Source organism: Alligator sinensis, unplaced genomic scaffold, assembly GCF_000455745.1.
Source record: "Alligator sinensis unplaced genomic scaffold, ASM45574v1 scaffold1143_1, whole genome shotgun sequence".
Taxonomy (NCBI): domain Eukaryota; kingdom Metazoa; phylum Chordata; order Crocodylia; family Alligatoridae; genus Alligator; species Alligator sinensis.
In genome coordinates, this window is record NW_005842947.1 from 381,697 (window position 1) to 398,899 (window position 17,203).

The window sequence follows — 17,203 nt, forward strand, 5'->3', positions numbered from 1 at the left end:
AAACTGCAAAGAGTAGTTAACAGACAGAGCAACGTGCAGGTGATTTAGCTGTCTCCCTTCTCCAGGATGTATTGTCATTACTCCTTAGGGTTTTGATAATGATCTACATAGCTTTTTTTTCTATAGCTCATCTGCTCTCTGGCTGAGTTAGCTGGATTCAAAGCCATTCCCATTTAAAGGAAGTTTGACTGCCTTCACATATAACAATTTGATGGGTCCCAGATGCAGCTCCCATATCACTTCAGTATTCTTCTATCCACTCTCTCCTTAATCATAAGCTCTTCCAGACAGCCCAGACATAAGCTCTTACTATGGGTTTGTTCAGAGTACAGCACAAAAACTTCTGCATGGGAGCCAACATCATGTTATTTTCAACATATTTAGAAAACTGCCAACCATGTTATCATTATGTCCACATAGTGTTAGCAAATACTGGGAATTAAAGAAGTAGATAAAAGGCCAAAAAGATTAAATCATATATAAGACATCTGGGGAGGCTGAATTTTGGGGAACTGGCAATACTGTAATCCAATCCTCATTATAACTTAAAAAGTCAACATCAGTGACCACCACCACCTATGAATTCATGAACTCAGATTATTTTGTCCATCAAACAGTAATTAAATTAAATTCTGAAAGTAAGCTGAGCACAAAGATGTCTTACCTCAGAATCTGAACTGTCCAGTTCAGCCAAAGTAGGGGCTTTAAGGAGTCTCTTTCGCTGTCCTGTCACTTGGGTAGTGCCAAGACCATTCAGCTTTCCTTGGGGTGTCAAGCCACCATTCACTATGGAGCTATCTGCTAATTTTCTTGAAGACTTTGGAGTGGATACATCTGAAAAAAGAAACAGAAGGATTGGAATTTTGACTTTAGAAGGGATATGTATTTGGGCAATCAACTTGCAATGCTTCTTTCAGATTTTACTGCTAATGCAGCACATACAGAGAACTACTGTTTTGTGATAGTTATATGTGTAGTAATTTTATATATCTTAGAAAATTACAAGCCATAGCATGTGGTGCAGACATGATGTAAAGAAATGAAAAGTGGAAGAAAACAGTAGTTCACTTTGCTTCTTTCTTGCTTTCTTTCTACTTCTTAAATAAAAATCCCTCCATTTAGTTGTTTTCTACGATTAGCTTCTAAATCACGAGCCAAGGAACAGAAATGCCCACCTAAGCCAGACAAGTGAATCCTCAGTGAACACTGAGACTATTCTATACTGGCATGTTGACACAATACACACACAAACTATTCCAAGTGAGGGTAAAATTACCCTTTCTTTTTCCATATACAAAGCAACAATGACAATGAGTTAAACAACAGGAGCTTGTCTAAAATGTGAACAATTTCATGTTTACATTTTAGTTTGTATTAAAAATGTGCATCTTTGGTCGTGTTTTGCATGTAGCAGTGGAGACATGAAGCCTGATTCCATTTTCATCTATGCAGGTTTTACATGGGCATAATTCCACTGAGTGCAATAAAATTATCCTGGATTTTTCTCCAACCTAAGATCAAAATGAAGCCATATAATATAAGCAGGTCTGCTCTGTTCAGTCCAAACCTACAGATGACAACTTAGTTTTGAACATAATAAGGGAGGGAGGAGGAGGTTTTGACATTTATTTTTGTTTAGGTAAATGAACAGAGAAAATGAGGAGTTTCAAAATGATAAATTAAAAAAATATATTGGAGGGAAGATGGTTCAATAAATAACTCCTTGCAATTCAATGGAGGATTCAATGACCAGAAAGGCCCCTTCCAGTCCTCTGACCATATATGGAAGTAAAAGAATTTTGAGGAAAACTATACCAGATTTACATGTCGGCCTAAGCATCTGGCCTTCCTGTAATGTGTAGTTATATGACTCCCTTCCTTCTAACCACAGATCATGTCATGGAGTATTCCCATTTCAAAGACGGGGAACTGCGGTATAGTAGAAGACTCATCAGTTGAGTGATTCTCAACCAGTGTCCCATAGCCATGAAATCCTTGTCGAGCATTAATAGCACTGTTAGGTGGGCCAATGCCTACACAATTCACAAGGTAAACACAGATACTTCATAAATTCATAGATGTTAGGGTCGGAAGGGACCTCAGAAGGTCGTTGAGTCCAACCCCCTGCCCTGGGCAGGAAAGTGCGCTGGGGTCAGACAACCCCAGCTAGGTGCTTGTCCAGTCTCCTCTTGAAGACCCCCAGGGTAGGGAAGAGCACCACCTCCCTTGGAAGCACATTCCAGATTCTGGCAACTCTTACTGTGAAGTTCTTTCTAATGTCCAGCCTAAATCTGCTCTCTGTCAATTTGTGGCCATTGTTCCTAGTTACTTCAGGGGATGCCCTAGTAAATAGAGCATCTCCTATTCCCTGCTGCCTTCCCCTGATGAATGTATAGGCAGCCACAGGATCACCTCTCAGCCTTCTCTTGCCAAGGCTGAAGAGATCTAGGTCCCTGAGTCTCTCCTTGTAGGGCCTTGCCTGCAGGCCTCTGACCATACGAGTTGCCCTCCTCTGAACCCTCTCAAGATTCTCCGCATCCCTCTTGAAGTGTGGCGCCCAAAACTGGATGCAGTACTCCAACTGCGGTCTATCCAGTGCCGCATAGAGGGGAAGCATCCCCTGCACCTGTTCGTCATGCATCTGCTAATGCATGATAAAGTGCAGTTAGCTTTGTTGATCACTTCGTCACATTGACTCATGTTCATCTGGGAGTCAACTATGACTCCAAGATCCCTTTCCAGGGCTGTGCTGCTGGGAAGGTCATCCCCCAGTCTGTAAGTGTGTTGGTGGCTCTTTTTGCCCAGGTGCAGCACTTTGCACTTGTCTTTGTTGAACTGCATCCTATTTTGTTCTGCCCATTTTTCCAACCTGTCCAGATCAGCCTGGATCTGTTCCCTACTGTCTGATGTATTAACACTGCCCCAAAATTTGGTATGATTTGTGAGCTTGGACAGGGTGCTCTCCACGCCCTTGTCCAAGTCACTGATGAAGACATTGAATAGCACCGGTCTAAGGACCAAGCGTTCGGGACTCCAATGTCCACATCTTTCCAGGTCAATATTGACCCATCCACCACCACTCTCTGGGTGCGACCCCCAAGCCAATTTGTCACCCACCTGACTGTGTTATCATCTACACCACAGCCTGTCAGTTTATTTACAAGAACAGAATGTGATACTGTATTGAAGGCCTTCTTAAAGTCTAGGTAGATGACATCTACTTTTTATTCCCCACCAAGTCATCCCCTGTAGCTAACACCAAGTCCAGCAAGGCATTTCCCTTAGTGGGATCATATACCTCCTGCGTTAGGCATGTCTATTTTGAATAGAAATCCATAATGTTAAAAACCATTCTGACCTTTTGTGGTCTAAGTTTTCTGCAACAAGAATTGATCTATTATTTTTCTATAGTAAAAAAACAAGTTAAAAATAAGAACTAGCATTTTCTGGAGGGTGCACTGAGTCCATCAAGGGGTGCCTTGTGCCTAAAAAGGTCGAGAACCACTGGATTAGTCACTTAACCCAATGTCTCACAGAACTCTGTGGGGCAAGGTTTCCCAAATCCCAGGTTAGCCCTACATACACTGGACCATCCTTTTTAAACACTGATGTTAAATACATCTTTATTAGGAGAATGAATTGATGCAGTTACACTGGTAGATAAAATTGGATGGTGTTACAAAAGTATACCCATTTTAAAACACTCTCAATGCAACAGAATTCCACTTTAAACAACAATGACTTAATTATGTATTTTTAAAAGCTGGTCAGATTATTAAATGCAGGATCTATGAAAAGAGGAGAGAGAATAAGGTATGGTGTGATCCTTCTATAAATATACCTGCAAGTGGAAATGTGAGAAAATGTTACTATTTGCATCATGATACTCCAAGCTCATAAATTTGAATATTGCAGTATTATCACTGGTTCCAGGTATTTCCCTACCATGAGTCACCTGTCAAAGACCTTATAACCTTTCAACCCTTCTTTTTAGTCTTCTGTAGTTTTGCTTATGGGAATATTGGGTCTGCAGGAGATATTTTTGGGTTCTCTTTGATGTTCAGAAGTATCTGGTGACTGATGCACATCAATTACACAATATTCTCCTGGTGTCCACTCACCTCTACTTCGTAAGATCAGCAGAAAATATATTTCTGCTACCAGTCCTGGGGAAGCTCAGAATTTCCCAAACCAAATTCATCCCTTTAACTGTAGTTAAGGAAATGTGGAAGTTTTCCTGTCAACTGCATATAAGTTCACGGAACCTCATATATCATAGGAAACCTAAACCATTTTATTTTATTTTGACCGACAACCCAACACTGCGGGAAGTATTTAAATATTTTGCTTAAGAGCGTTCATAGGTTTACTATTCTGAACTACAAGTGAAACTTTGGTACTGGGTCATAATATATTTGTTTTGAAAAACTCCCTAGTATGGTACGTTATCTATGGGAAAAATGTTGGCACATATGAAGGATTAAACAAAAGAAAAAAATAGAAATGAACAAAACTAGCTTAATTAGCAAAAAAAGTTAGTGAATAAACAGACTGAATTCAGTTCACTATGATTTGTGTGGAGAGACTATTGGCCATTTACTAATATTTGGACAACTGCCTGGAATTTATGGGGGGACAATTAATCCTATGAAGTTTAAGAGATTTTAGCACAAATAATTTGCCCAGAAACCAAATCAAAACCAAAAACGTGTTACTGGTTGCCCACTGGACACTATCTGCTAGTCCAGGGGTTGGCAACATTTTGGACAGAGTGCCAAAAATACCTGCAACCCCTACTTGGAAGATGCTGGCATGCCAGGGGTGGATGGCGGGGGAGCCACAAGGGCTCAATCCTGTGACAGCACAACCTGGGCCCCTACTCCACCGTCTGCCCCAACATGCGCGTGCACCTGCCGCCAGCAATAAGCCACGCCAGGTTTCCACAGATCCCAGTGCAGCTGCTTGCAGCCTCCCCGCCACCTGCTGTGAGCAGCCTGGGCTCTCTGGTGGGCAGCAGGGGCCTGCCCAGAGACCAGGCCAGCTGTGGCAGGCAGCCGGGAGGTGCAAGCAGTTGCACCAGGGCTCTGCAGAGCCCTGGCCTAGCTTTTTACTGGTGGCGGGTGCACATATGCTTCGGGGCGGATGGCAGAGAAAGGCCTGGGCTGCGCTGCCACAAGAAGGATCGGGCTGCTTGCAGCTCCCCTGCTGTCTACCTCAGCTGTGCATGCACCTGTCACCAGTGACAAGCTGGGCTGGGGCTCTGCAGCCCCAGTTCAGCTGTTTGCAGCTTCCTGGCTGCCTGCCTAGGGCAGGGCCCTACCACCTCCATGGATCCTGGGCTGCTCACAACAGGCAGCAGGGAGACGCCAGCAGCTTCACCAGGGTCTGTGGCATCCCAGCCCAGCTTGTTGCTGGCAGCAGGTGCAAGCATGCCTCCAGGAGGACAGTGGGAGATCTGCAAGGGACCTGATCCTTCTTGTGGCAGTGCAGGCCCAGCTCCTTCCCCGCTGTCCGCCTTATGGTGCATATGCCAAGCCAAATGCCTTTATGTGCCGCATTGGCATGCATGCCAGGGGTTGCCAAACCCTGTGCTAGTCTCTTCTTGAAAAGATTTCAGTAATCTATTCAGGAAGCACAAACATTACCATGGGGTAATTAAAAGCACATTGACAAAAATAATGTCAAAGCAGTCAAAAGAACAGTTCACAAATAACCAGTAGACTGAAGATACAGGCAAATGTACATTTGGCACTGCTGCAAAAGCAGAACATTTCAGAAGGACAGATGCTAAATGGGGGTGTAGAGCAGCTGTTACATTCAAATGGTTATTATGCCTGCACAGGCCGGGAGTGATGAAAATGTAGCAAAACTGCTCCAGATTTAGCTGTGGATGAAGCAGTGCTAAAGTTGGGACTTTTGCTACATCTATACCTCTCCCAGCTTTGGCACACATACCCATTAAAACAGGGGTCAGTAAAATGTGGCTTGTGGGCTGAATGTAGCCTGCCAGCTGACTGGATCCAACCCGCAGAGGGCATTCGCCAAATGACTGGATCTGGCCCGTGGCTGCCCCCACCGAACTCCACATGGGGCTGAGCCGGGCCTGGGGCAGTGAGCGCTGAGCTGCTGCCCGTGCTCACTGGCCACAGCCCCAGCCAGCACACACACAGAATCATGGAAAATTGGGGTTGGAGGGAAGCTCAGGATGCTATCTAGTCCAACCCCTTGCTCAAAGCAGGACCATCACCAACTACATCATCCCAGCCAAGGTTTGTCTAGCCACGTCTTAAAAACCACAACTTCTCTGGGTAACCTGTTACAGTGTTTTACTACTCTCCTAGTGAGAAAATTCTTCCTAATATCTAATCTAAACTTCCCTTGCTGCAACTTGAAACCATTGTTCCTTGTTCAACTTGTTCCTCCTTGCATCTGTCACCACTGAGAACAGTTTAGCTCCATCCTCCTTTGAATCCCCCCTTAGGTAGTTGAAGGCTGCTATTAAATCACCTCTCAGTCTCTCTTCTAGAGTAAAGCCCAGTTCCCACAGCATCTCCTCATAAGTCATGTCCCCCAACCCCTAAACGATTTTTGCTCCCCTCCACTGGACTCTCTCCAACTTGTCCACATCCTTTCTGTAGTGGGGGCCCAAAACTGAACATAATACTCCAGATGTGGCCTCACTGACATCCTGAATAGACGGGAATAATCATTTCCCTTAACCTGCTGGCCACACTCCTACCAATACAGCCCAGTATGTCATTAGCCTTCTTGCCAACAAGGGCACATTGTTGGCTCATTCAGTTTATTGTCCACTGTAACCACTAGATCCTTTTCTGCAGAGCTGCTGCCCAGCCAATCAGCCCCCAGCCTGTACTGGTACATAGGATTGTTCCATCCTAAGTGCAGAACTTTGCATTTGTCCCTGTTGAACTTCATGAGATTCCTTTTGGCCCAATCCTCCAATCTGTCTAGGTCACTGAGCAGGAGGAGCTGCTGCTGGAAGTGAGGGGAAATGCCACACCAGGACCAGTCCAGCTAGTAAGCTGTGCATAGTGGCCAGGGCAGAGCCAGCAGGCATGGATGGGAACATGGCACAGGATGCCCCAGGTGACAGCCAGTGGGGCTTGGACCCATGTGGAGTGCAAGACTGCACTACCTGGACAAGTTCTGCCACCCCCTCCCTGCACCTTCCCCACTCCCTTGCTCACCCTCAGCCAGCTCCCGGGACCTAATGCCCAAGCAGCACCCCACCCCCACACTACACCCTCAGGGCAGGGGCATGCAAGGAGCAGATTGCCCATCCAGTTCCTGAACACCACTCCCTGCCTGCCTGTGGCTCCGTCCCACATAGGGAGTTTTGGTGAGTTGTTTGGGCGGGAGTGGGGACTGATGCAGCCCACAACAGTTCATCAAAACTTGGTATGTGGCTCCTGGGCCCAAATAATTGCCCACCCCTGCATTAGCATGTAATAGTCGCTGCATGATTCTGGGCAAGAGTTCCCTTTCCCTTTTGAAACAGCTCCAAATGCACATTTGTCCATACCTGGATACCTACTTATAATTAATGTATCTGAAGAAAAATTTCTTTGGTTCACACACAATTCACAAAATCTAAAAAGGAATTAAGTTCATAAAAAAAATACTCATCATACGTAATAAAGGGCCCAACTAGCTGTAGGCTATGTCTGAACTGAGGTGATTCAACTGCTATCCTGACAAGCTGCAGATGCAGGAGGTGCTGGGGATAACACCTTATTCCATTACAAACTGTTTTTTGCAAGACAAACAGGGTCAAGCAGTATCCATTCTCAGAGTTAGTTTTCAGAGTAAGCATTAGCTGTGCAATAGGAAGAATGCTTCTGGTTTTTCAGAAAGAAAGTTATGTGAGCTATCATATATACTACACACACTATGAAAGCCAGAGAAAATGCTGTGTTTGCTTATTCTGTTTCATAAGCCATATTTTAAATCATTTTAATATCACCATTTTAACTCTTATATGGCATTTTTGTGCCTGTAGCTTATTGGAGGGTGATAGCAATAAAGCGAGTGTGACTTGAATTTTTCTTATTTACATATAAAATAGGAAATTATGTAGATGACAGATGCAAACCTAAGTGATTATATAACCATATGCAATTTGTGTTCTAACCAACTCTCTTTAGCACATGAAAACCTAGACTTGATTACTGTTGTAAAATAGGCTGCTTTGCCTTAAGTTTTTCACAATATGTTAAAGAGAAGGTAGAAAAGAAAATAGGCTACCTGGATTTCTCCATTAGTTACAATATTAGAATACTTGGAAAATAATATATATCGAGTAACAAGTACAGAGATGTGCTGTTCATTTGAATAGACTTGATTACATATTTAACTTAGATAGGAGAACTAATTGGCATACTGAGAAAACTCTTTCAAAGATTTGTGCCACGCTCATTACAGTGGCAGTGCAGTTAACAGATATCTGTGCCTTTACCAAGACATTTTATAATAGTCATATGATCCTGTAAGACCAACGGAAGCAGAAGATACTCAGTATTTTTCTGGGAAGGGCCCAGAAAGAACATCTCTCATTGAGGTGGACCACAGCAATTTTGGAAAATAACAGAAACGTTAACTTTGTACATTTGTGTTCAACATGTGTCCAAGAAAGCAAAATGACTAAGTTACTATACAACTTCCCTTAAACAACTACGGATTAAGGACTCTCCTAACACCTGGCATATACCATATACCCCTAGAAGACTGCTTTAATTTCCATCTGGCTATTTATGACTTCATTCTGCCTACTGAGAACCACAGGGATTGGCAACTCCTGTGTACCACCATCTCCAAGAACGCTTCCTGCACCAATAGCTAAGAGAAAGGTGGCATAAGAGATAGGCATTATGGTATGCCAACTACACTGGCTTACCCCAGGAGGACTTTCCCTCATGAAAGGGGAATCAGCTGATTAAGCTGCCTTTATAGCTGCTTTGACCACCAAAACAGCACAAAGCAGCTGTCTTAATACCAGGCATGTCCTTCAGCATTCTGCTTTAGTTGAAGGTTCTGTTTTCCAGCAAGTTTGCACTTTTATGACAATTTCAGTTGGACAGACAGCACTGAAAATAAAACAGGTAAATATGGATGTAATAATTACAAAATGGCAAGAAATGTAACTTGTCCCTCAAAATAAAGAACAAAGCAAAAGTTTCAATAAAATTAAGCAAAACTGCTTATCTGTGATCCACAAATATTTACTTCATTTTGTGCTGCTTATTCGTTGTCCCACCTCTACCTAGAAGGTTGACTTAATAACACCTGAATTTATTTGCAAAGGCAAGTTTGGATCACAAGCGATAAAACATCTCTGTATATGCTTCACATGACTTTTAAAAAAGGACATTTAGCAAATGGATTAAAAAAAACCCAGGAAGAATTCTTCACTGGTCAGTCAGAAAGGTCAAATCTAGGCACAGTATAATAACCAGGGTTGCTGTGAAGCAGCTTACCCAGATTATTATGGTAATAAGTTGTCAAATTTATGAAAGGTTGGTGATGAAGAATATTTTTTGATTTAACATGAACTAGAAATAATGTCTCAGAGCCATGAACAGTAGTTCTGAAGAGCAAGAGTATACCTGGGCGCGCACACATGGAACAGATTCTCCCTTCACTGATCAGTACAGGTATTCTTACCACATTCTGCTTTTTTAGACACCACATGTTCACTAAGAAATAAACTACCTCAAATTTCCTGTGGAATAGGAGTGTGCATATAGGAAGTTATCACAGCACAGCTGATATGCTCTTAAATTCACAGCATTGCTTATTTTGGGGTAACTTACTCATGTACCCATACCCTTATACTTGCAGGTCAGTCAGCTCTGTCTTGAAATAACAGAAGTATTGAAAAATAAAATTTTAACTGGTTTATCCTAATCTTACCAGCAAAGAATTTCAAGGCAAAACACAGCCCCTAACATACGTATTGAGGTAGTAATGTTTTGCTCACTCTAACCTTTGCTGTTCTATTAGAAGCATTGGGCCACATTATGCCATTCCTTGAAAAAAAAATCTTCAGAAAAATAGGGAAATGGGAGGCTGGAAATGCATAGGGATAAAGTGGCACATTGATACCATCATGGAAGGAATCTCAGAGCTTGTCTGCACAGGGAAGTTAGGTCACAGTTAGCTAGGGTGTGGATCTAGTGCTCGACCTATTCTACATTCAGAATAGACACAACCAGGGTGCTCAACCCCAAATGCAGCCCACGGGGCCATGGCAACTGGCCTGTGGGGCTTCCTGTGGTTTGGACATTTCATGGCACAGGAGTAATGATAATTAACATGGCCACCTCTCTCCTGCTATCAAACTTCCAAGCCCCCGGCAGCCAGACCATGACCAGGACAGAATGATGCCATGTGGCTGGACTGGACTGGACCCCAGCTGCACCTGCTCCGCACACCAGATCAGGCCCACTGGCCAGATTTGGCCCATAGAAACTTGGTACTGTCCATCCAGCCAATAGGGCTAAAAGGTTGGGCACCACTAGGTGTGAGGAATGTGTGCAGTGTAGCTAGTACACTGTAACTTCAAACTCTAGATCACTGTGCATTAACTTCCCTACAGAGAAGCCATAAAGAACAATTAGGCAGGCATCCTATATAAACATACAGCTAAAAAAACACTAGCAAATTGTAACAATGTATTTTATAAAATTAGGTGAGTTAAAAGAAAAGTTAAAAGAAAACTACCTGGCCTCCTTCTGTAAATGAATGTCTTCACATTTCATACTTCATCATATGCCTGTGCTGTGAGAGTGCTCAAAAGGACTTCAGGTACCTATAGTCTATTACTGCTTATACATTAAAAAAAAATTAAATACACTAGAGAAATCTAACCATCTGATGGATTCCCATTCCGTATGTCAGCTAGGTGCTACAGCAGAGTTGGACTACCACAGATGGAAGGTAGCTTGTTGACTCTTCTCTGAGAACAAGTCCTGCATCCTCATTAGGAGCTTTAAATGCTTCACATCCGACCACTGAGCCTTGGTCTTCAGGGGAAGGGAGTCCACAAAGAATTAGAAGCACATCGATACATTAAAAATAAATTTAAAATGTAGAAGTGGTGGCTCAGGGGTGAGTTCCCATGGTAGCATCAGAAGTTTTAAAGTTGTCGTTTGGATTTTAATGCTTTGAAGCTTCTTTGAACATGTGAAAGGAAGCTTGCAAAACTTCCAATACAGCTAAAAGTAATGTGTTCCTCATCAGAGGACTACTGATAAATGTGATTACATCTGCACATATGATATCAATACACACAGATTTATTGTGTGCTTATGTGCATAGATTTGTATGTAACTTATGTATATATACAATGTTAATCGAAGACATATTTTTAGACATGTTAATAGTTGCTTTTGGATACCCTCAAAAACATTGTGAAAGATGATCAAATCACACAGTGACTCTCTAGAGCAGTGGTTCTCAATATTTTTTTTTTTTTGGAACAGAGGCACCCCTCTGTAATTTTTGTGAACTGAGTGCCACCCAATTTTGAAAACTAAATATAGATATTATGGGGCTTATTTTCTTGGCTAGGGGCCTGGTCCTGGGTCTGGGGGATTGTCCAGACAGGGACAAGCCTGAACCTGCACTTATCATCTTATCTCCTCACACTTCACTTATCTCCTCCATACCCTTGCTGGGAATCACTGTTCTAGAGATTCAGCTTAAACATTCTATAGTATGTATATTTGCTTGTAGCCTCAATACTACAAGTCCAATTTTGAGGGAGGGGGAAAGATAAGACCTGGATATAATAAATAATGAGCAAATCAGGATTAAAGATAACATTGTGCTCAAGGTTCTTTTCCCAGATTTGCAAGTTAGCTGTGGATCATCTTACTTTTCACTAAACTAAGTGCTGGATGACAAACAGCTCTCCATACATTCATATCCTTTTACATAGCAGAACTGTAGATTTTAGGAGTTAATCTAGTTTAATCTACTTTCACTGACCATTGCTTGGAAGAATCACTTCAAGTTTTTCTTAGATGAGAGTTAAACAAACAAATGGATGGGACAAATTGCACAATAACCACAATAACCACGTCAGGTGTGTTAGCACCTTTTACCTGACAAGTCAAAACTGTAAGACATGCTAAGTGGCCGCATTGCTGGAAAAAAAAAGAAAAAAAAAACAACAACAAAAAGAACATAATTCAGCTATTAGGAAAACAGAGAAGTAACAAAAAGAAAAGATTAGCTCCATTTAAATCATTTTGGATTCCAGTGCACAGGTTAGCATAAATCCAAAATGTGTCAGAGACGCTTTTTTCTTTACTATAGAAAAGGTGCAAGTGTGAACAGCATCAGTGGGATGTGCAAATACATAGCTGTAGAACACCATTTCTGTAATACAATAAAACCAAAATCTAACTTAAGAAATAAATATCTTGAAAACCAGAAGTTAAGGTTTTTATCTAAAATAACATTTACAAATGACAAATCATAACTGACAGGAAAAAAAAGTAAAAGGTACAAAGCCATATTCACACAAGTTTCAGTGACCCAAAAGAAAGATCTGTACTTTTTGGAAGCTTAATCTCCCATGATTATAATTAAACTAATAAAGAGAGGCATTCAAACCAAGTGTAGTCACTAGCTCCTTAAAAAAAAAAGATGAAAACCTAACAAATGGAAAATTACTAAATCTTGGTCTTTTATAGATTCATAGATGTTAGGGTTGGAAGGGACCTCAATAGATCATCGAGTCCGACCCCCTGCATAAGCAGGAAAGAGTTTGGGAGCCCGTTCCAGACCTTGGCCACTCGAACTGTGAAGAAGTTCTTCCTAATGTCCAGTCTAAATCTGCTCTCTGCTAGCTTGTGGCCATTATTTCTTGTAACCCCCGGGGGCGCCTTGGTGAATAAAACCTCACCAATTCCCTTCTGTGCCCCTGTGATGAACTTATAGGCAGCCACAAGGTCGCCTCTCAACCTTCTCTTGCGGAGGCTGAAAAGGTCCAGTTTCTCTAGTCTCTCGTCGTAGGGCTTGGTCTGCAGGCCCTTAACCATACGAGTGGCCCTTCTCTGGACCCTCTCCAGGTTATCCGCATCCTTCTTGAAGTGTGGCGCCCAGAATTGCACGCAGTACTCCAACTGCGGTCTGACCAGTGCCCAATAGAGGGGAAGTATCACCTCCTTGGACCTATTCGTCATGCATCTGCTGATGCACGATAAAGTGCCATTGGCTTTTTTGATGGCTTCGTCACACTGCCAACTCATGTTCATCTTGGAGTCGGCTAGGACTCCAAGATCCCTTTCCACTTACGTGCCACCCAGCAGGTCATTTCCTAGGCTGTAGGTGTGCTGGACATTTTTCCTCCCTAGGTGCAGCACTTTGCATTTCTCCTCGTTGAACTGCATTCTGTTGTTTTCTGCCCACTTGTCCAACCTGTCTAGGTCTGCTTTAGTTTGCCTTACACTTAAATATATATTATCCTCTCCTTGACAGTTATGTTTTCAGTGTAAATTAAGAAGTCAAAGGTTCATTGGGCCTGGAAAGTTCATATAACTAATGAAATGAGACATCTGTCTTGTTACAAGCATGTGGTCCGCCACACTTAAACACAGCTTGGTTAGTGCATTTATTTTTGACAAAAATATATATCTGGCTCCAATCTCAAACATGAATTACCAATTGTACTAAACTGGTACATTATCCAACATTTATTAGAAACTAGGATGAGACCAAATTCATTCTGATTTGCAACACAAATGCTAATGCTTTAACTGTAAGAGTTATCAAGTCAGTCAGTCCCAACATTAAGAATAATCAAAAGGAGAAAAAATAAACATACCAGCTAAGCAACATAATCTGCACCTACTTGTCAACTTGTAAAAAATGCAGGGTGTCATAAATGGATCTGGCAGCCATATACCCTTTAAGCTAATATATGTTTAAAGGGCTCATTAATAGGAGTCAGTGACAGTAATATACATTAGGTGCTTGAGCCAGAGCCAAGAAACGTGGGAGCAGAAGAGCTTCAAGTTCAAGAGTAAACAAACCAGATATTACAGCAGTTGCAGAAAGAATCCCTTAATACTGTATATTCAAATTATGTTCACTCTTAATTAAGAGACATGTATTTTAGTTAATTTTTTGCTGGGAGTTCCCAATCCCGAATTTAAAATAAAGCAAATCTCTGTAAAACAAAACATAGAAGGGAAGAGCTGGTTCCTTCCAAGGCTACTTCGGCTCCATTTGTTCATGTAAAAAATAAACCCACTCTTTTAATTAAAAATAAATACTTTCTAAGCCTCTCTTTTCCTGACATTTTATTTAGACTTGTTAGCTTAAGCCACTCAGTCATATTTGTCATTCTTTTGTTGCACTTTTCCCTATATATAATTAGTTATAGTCTGGTTGTAGAAATTAATTGACATATTTCAACCAATGGTGAAAACAGTAATAACTGCACTTGTACAATATACCTTGTACTTTAATTGGATTCATCTCAAGACCTTTTCGATTTTCACTGTTATGGTATTATCAAAGACATCCACCTTGATGGTTTAACTGGATTAGCCACACTCATCTCTCCCTTCTCTGTTCTTCCATTTAGATTATAAATCCTAAACCTTATTACCTTATTATTTCATTATACTAAATTACATGCAACACTTATCTGTACACCTGATCTATTTCTAGCTTTCTAAATGTAGTAGCCATTTTCTCATCCCAATTCTATTGTATATAAGTGAATTTTGCTCTTAAGAAAATGCAAAGAGTTCAAACAGTTGGTCAGTTTCATTGTAAAAAAAGGAAAAAATGGCATACTTCAAAATAAGAAGCAACTCCCTCTAAATGAGTCAAAAGGTATTTTTCCGTTTCTTTATGCTAGTGACAAATAAGCATTTGCATAGCTGTCTCAGCAAAACTTTTCTAGTTTTTTAAATAAACTAAGACATCACCCATTCATATCTCAAAAAGTTCTAAAAAGCCATTTTTGAGCTGGAAGAAGATAGCCATGGTTCCAAAAATTAAAAACTACTTTTAAGATAGTGGGGATTTGAAAAGTAGTTACTGGAGCACGTTTATATTCAATCCAAGCCCCCTCCCCAAATCTAGGTACTAATGGTCTGAAATTTGGAATTGCTTTTGGAAATTAAAAAGCTATCTTTAAAATTCTGATTTGTTCTAAAGATGTGAACTTGCTCCCTCTGTAAGGACACAGTATAGTTCCGAGACAAAGAACACCTTATACATTCAAAGTTAAATGTTTACATATTGAAGCAGTGAAAATGAAACCTCTCAAGATTCTGCTGAGCTTCCAGGCTTTCAAATAGAAAAAAATCAGACTGAAAAAATAAACACGAGAAGGTTTGTCAACCATAAATCAAATCCCAAATAGGATCCAGATGGTCCACAAAAATCACTGTTAAGAACATCCTGTTGTTCAAATAGTACCCAAACTTTACCAATATACCGTATTTACTTGACTATAAGACAATCCTGAATATAACATGACCCCCCAATAATGACATTCTATATATGGAAAACTTATAAAGTTGTTATAATTTTCCAGGCATACTGTATAATTATTGGAGGTTTGCCTTGAATTTCTCCCACTCCCACTGTTACAGCAGGGAAAATAAATGGGGGGGGGCCCACCTTTGAAAGGGGGAAAAAGTGAGGGGGGGGGGGGGGGGAAGAGAATCAGGTGCTCTACCTTGTCCTCTACCCCCACCCCCATCTTCTTCCCCCTGCAACTCCTTCTCTACCATCTCCCTGCAACTTCTTCCCCCCTGCAGCAACTTCCCCATCCCTGCTCTCCCTGAGGATGTGGAAATGAGGGACACATTTGAAAATACTGATGTTGACATAAACATAACTCTATGAATTTGCATATAGAGAAATTACTACAGATTCTCATAGATTTGATTCATCCATAATGAATGGATTTTATCTTTTTTGAAACTGCTGCAAGCTTTACCTTTTGACCTTTTTTGAAACTGCACAGCTACTCCATAAAAACACTTTGAAGCAGCACTTTTGTACCTACTTATATATAGTGCAATTTTTTTTAAAGTAAAATTTTCATGTTCCAAACCAAATCAGAGAAATCAATTCCAAATCCGTGAGTCATTCAAAAACCATGTGTGGCCCTACTACCAGCAAACATCCTCTACCCCCGCCTGGGCTTCAGATGCTTCCAAATCCTTTGGCAGGCATCCTATGTGTGGGCCCAGGCCCAGAGCCTTGGGGTTCAGATGCCCCAAAGTTTCGCTTGCCCTCAGCTGTATGGCCACAGGGGCAAGCTGGGGAGAAGTCTCTCATTTCCATACAGTGGGCATATAGCCAAGATCTTCCCACTGGAACAGAAAGTGGGAGACGATGCCTTACCTAGGTCAAGGTACTACCTCTTGCCAAGAAAGTGGTTTTCCTCTGCAACTATGAAAGCCGCATTTATGCATGAGATTAGTCCAAAGCCAAAAGGCTCATAATTTACCATGTAGTTCACTGGACTGTGCCCCAGCAGAGTCAACAGTGTTTCAAAGCATGGTGAACCCACAGCTAAGCAGTGATCAGTATATCCCCCACAAAGGATCCATGAGCTAATTACCCTCCTCCCCATTCATGACTGGAACCATGTGTTTTTGTCACAAGTCCTGGGATGCTCCAAAAATTTACAGACAGATGAAACATAGGGCAATCTGGTCTGGCTTCACCTCATGGGGTTCAGGACCATGCTAATCATATGTGACAGGCTGAGAGATGAGGTGACAAGAGGGATTCCGGGTGAAGTGTTTGAGGTCCTGTTTGGTGATATTTACCACATATTTAAAGCTGGAGAAGAAATAGGAATCATTGGAAATGGGAAAGAAAGGTTCAGCTCAGTTGTGGGCATGACGAGGAAGTTGCAATATATTCAATGTAGTGACTCACTATGACCTGAAAAAGAGCCGGTGCTAAGGGAGACTGAGCATGATGGACACTATCGTATGTTTCATTCAGATGGGCTGCATTAACCTATTCTTGTTGTAGGTTTCCGTTAGGATGTTTGCCTAATATGGACCATGTGTTTTAGAGTCATGTTCAGTGTTAGCTACATTTTATCATAGTTGGTTTCCATTACTGAGTACATACTGCTTTTGGCACCAGTTTAATGATAGACAATGTATTTAATGAGATTTCCTTGTATGTGAAT

General features: G+C 41.6%; 1 protein-coding gene across 2 annotated transcripts in view; it reads right to left on the reverse strand.

The window, feature by feature from the left end:
• SPIRE1 (spire type actin nucleation factor 1) overlaps positions 1-17,203 on the reverse strand; it is a 165,687-nt gene that overhangs the window by 17,232 nt on the left and 131,252 nt on the right. For both annotated transcript variants that reach the window (XM_025192598.1, XM_025192599.1), the window contains exon 8: positions 665-834. In XM_025192598.1, coding sequence (XP_025048383.1) covers positions 665-834 — 170 coding nt within the window. The remainder of the gene's footprint in view (positions 1-664; positions 835-17,203) is intronic.